Raw genomic sequence first — 2768 nt, forward strand, 5'->3', positions numbered from 1 at the left:
TCATTTAGTACATTATGGTCCATTTAGAGTCACACAGACCATAAAGCAGGGGATGCTTTAGGGCGGGGCTACACAGTGATTGACAGGTCTCTACCAAAGACGTATACGGCGTCTCTACGTCACTCCTCAGTCCAGATATGGACACTTCCTGTTCACTGGTTGTAAAAAAACCAAGATGGCGACGGTCAAATTGCCAAACTGGAGGCTTCAAGACGTCCACAAACCGATGAGAGACGTCCCCATGAAGACATCCTCTTCTTTACAGTCATTGGTTCAGAACAGTGAGCTGAGTTTGTTTCTGTCAGGAACCCGGAGAGACGGTGCTGCACCTGGCGGTCCGTATGGTCGACAGAAACTCCCTCCACATCGTGGACTTCCTCGCCCAAAACAGGTGACATCATCATTGTCATGATGAATTTTGCAGAAATAAATGCTTGAAAAGAGTCCAAGGTGGTATACACACATGTATAGTAACACCGAGGCGTGTTTCAGTGGAAACCTGGACAAGCAGACAGCCAGAGGAAGCACAGCGCTGCATTACTGCTGTCTGACGGACAAAAGCGAGTGTCTGAAGCTGCTGCTGAGAGGAAAAGCTTCAGTCTCCATCAGTAAGAACACGAACACTCGGAGGGACACGGCCTCGCTCGCCCGATTCTAATCGTCTTCTTGGATTTTATCTCCACAGCAAACGAAGCGGGAGAGACGCCGCTGGACATCGCCAAGCGCCTCCGACACCCTCTGTGTGAAGAACAGGTGAGACTCTGCATCTGAACTGAGTTAAGCTAAAGCTAAAGCTAAGCTAAAGTAAACTTGGTAACACTGAACCTGATCTGAATAAATGACAAAGAACTGAAACTGAGTCGGGGTTTCACAATAAAATGTCATTAAACAAAAAAGAACTTTAACAGTTAAGACAATTCAAAGAAAGCTAAGCAACCGTAAATAAAGCTAAACTTTTCTATGCTAAGCTAATTCCAAAAAACTGAAACTCGGTGATCGTTCAATATGTTTTTAAATGTATATATAATATAAATATACTAAAGTTATTGAAACAGAAAGACAAAAGAACTAAAGTTCAGAAAGTGAAAGTTCTGTTAACCGTCACACATCATGTTACTCCTCTTAACGTTTTATTCATGTGTTTTATGCTGACATTGTAGAATTAATACACTTTATTTACTACTTTTTGAGCTCCGAGGTTCATTTTTCACCTTCAGGAACCGTATTTGTGACTAAATAATCTCCACGCGTACGATGCGGCTGTAAAGATGAAGATTGATTTCAGTTCATTCTGTTCCTCTGGGGTTGAACACGGCCGTGTGTCGCTGCCTTTCAGCTGACTCAGGCTCAGACGGGGAAGTTTAACGTCCACGTCCACGTCGAGTACGAGTGGCGTCTCCAGAACGACGACATGGACGAGAGCGAGGACGAGATGGAGGACAAGGTCGGCCGGCTTCACGTTATTTTTAGTCGTTTTGTGTCATTTCTCAACGTTTTCTGTCTCTTTCAGTCACTTTGCTCCTCCTTGTGGTTATTTTGTGGATGATTTTGTCTCTTTGCAGTCGTTTTGTGTCTATTTTTAGTGATTTTAAATTTCTAGATGTTGTTTTTGTGTCTCTTTGTGGTTGTTTAAACGTCTATTTTCGGTAGCTTTGCAGCCCTTTGTGGTCATATTGTGGGCTTTGTGTGTCTCTTTGTCATCGTTTTGTGTGTTTGTTTTATTTTGTAAGTCGGCCCCCTGATCGTCCCTCAGTCTAAAGATCATCTACCTTTATGAATTAAATCATCGTCAGATATTTAAATAATGTGTGAGTTTCATGTTCTGATGAGAGCGAGGACGAGACGGAGGACGAGGTCGGCCGGCTTCACGTTGAGCAGCTTGTAGACATGAGGGGCGGTGAAGACGAGTAACAGTGTGTTTGTTTTTTTTAACTGCAGCCAATCCCCAACCGGCGTGAGGAGCGTCCGGTCAGCTGCTTCGTGCCGGGCAGCGGCCCCATGCAGCCCAACCTGGCGGCGTTGGCCCGGGATGCCGCCTGCCTGGCGAGGGACAAACAGAGGCCTCAGGTGCCGAGCGTGATGATCAGCAACGAGACCTACGGCACCATGATGGACCTCAACCTCCCGCCACCGGGAGCGACGCCGCCGCTGCCCCCCAGAGGACCCACCAGAGGTCAGACAGGGACGCTACGGCCACGACCGCTTAAAGTTCACTTTACTTCACAAAGAGAGAAAACGTTATGAAGGAGCAATAAATATCCTGACGTCTTCAGGCTCCTCCCACAGGTCAAAGGTCAACAGCTCTTTTAAAGAGCCACCGGGGGGGGGGGGGCAAGCATCAGGCTCTGTCTACACGTATACACAACATCTTTACGTCTGTCCTCGACCTTTGTTTTACGAAATATCTCCGTCCACATTAGAACACAATCAGGAGACGACCTCAAAGCTCCATGTGTTAAAGCTGCATTCTCTCTAATGTCCACCAGGGGGCGACTCCTCTGGTTGTATAGAAGTCTATGAGAAAATGACTCTACTTCTCTCTTGATTTATTACTCTTTTTTTCAAAGATTTATTATCTTATTTTTGCCCGTCGCCATCTTGTTTTTTTTCACAACCAGTGAAGTGACCATATCTGGACTGAGGAGTGACGTAGAGACGCCGTACACGTCTCTGGTAGAGACCTGTCAATCACCGTGTAGCCCCGCCCTAAAGCATCCCCTGCTTTATGGTCTGTTTGACTCTAAATGGACCATAATGTACTAAATGAA

At 46.1% G+C, this 2768-nt stretch overlaps 1 protein-coding gene across 1 annotated transcript; it reads left to right on the plus strand.

Annotated features, from left to right (window-relative positions):
• Nucleotides 1-169: 169 nt before the first annotated feature.
• LOC116380276 (arf-GAP with SH3 domain, ANK repeat and PH domain-containing protein 2-like) lies at nucleotides 170-2466 on the plus strand. The gene is made up of 5 exons (XM_031842221.1): nucleotides 170-391; nucleotides 493-608; nucleotides 686-753; nucleotides 1337-1444; nucleotides 1939-2466. Exons 1-5 carry the CDS (start codon nucleotides 342-344, stop codon nucleotides 2242-2244), a joined length of 648 nt encoding a protein of 215 aa, XP_031698081.1. The 5' UTR covers nucleotides 170-341; the 3' UTR covers nucleotides 2245-2466.
• Nucleotides 2467-2768: the final 302 nt, after the last annotated feature.

The sequence above is a fragment of the Anarrhichthys ocellatus genome, unplaced genomic scaffold (assembly GCF_004355925.1).
Source record: "Anarrhichthys ocellatus isolate YVR2014 unplaced genomic scaffold, GSC_Weel_1.0 scaffold6651, whole genome shotgun sequence".
Lineage (NCBI taxonomy): Eukaryota > Metazoa > Chordata > Actinopteri > Perciformes > Anarhichadidae > Anarrhichthys > Anarrhichthys ocellatus.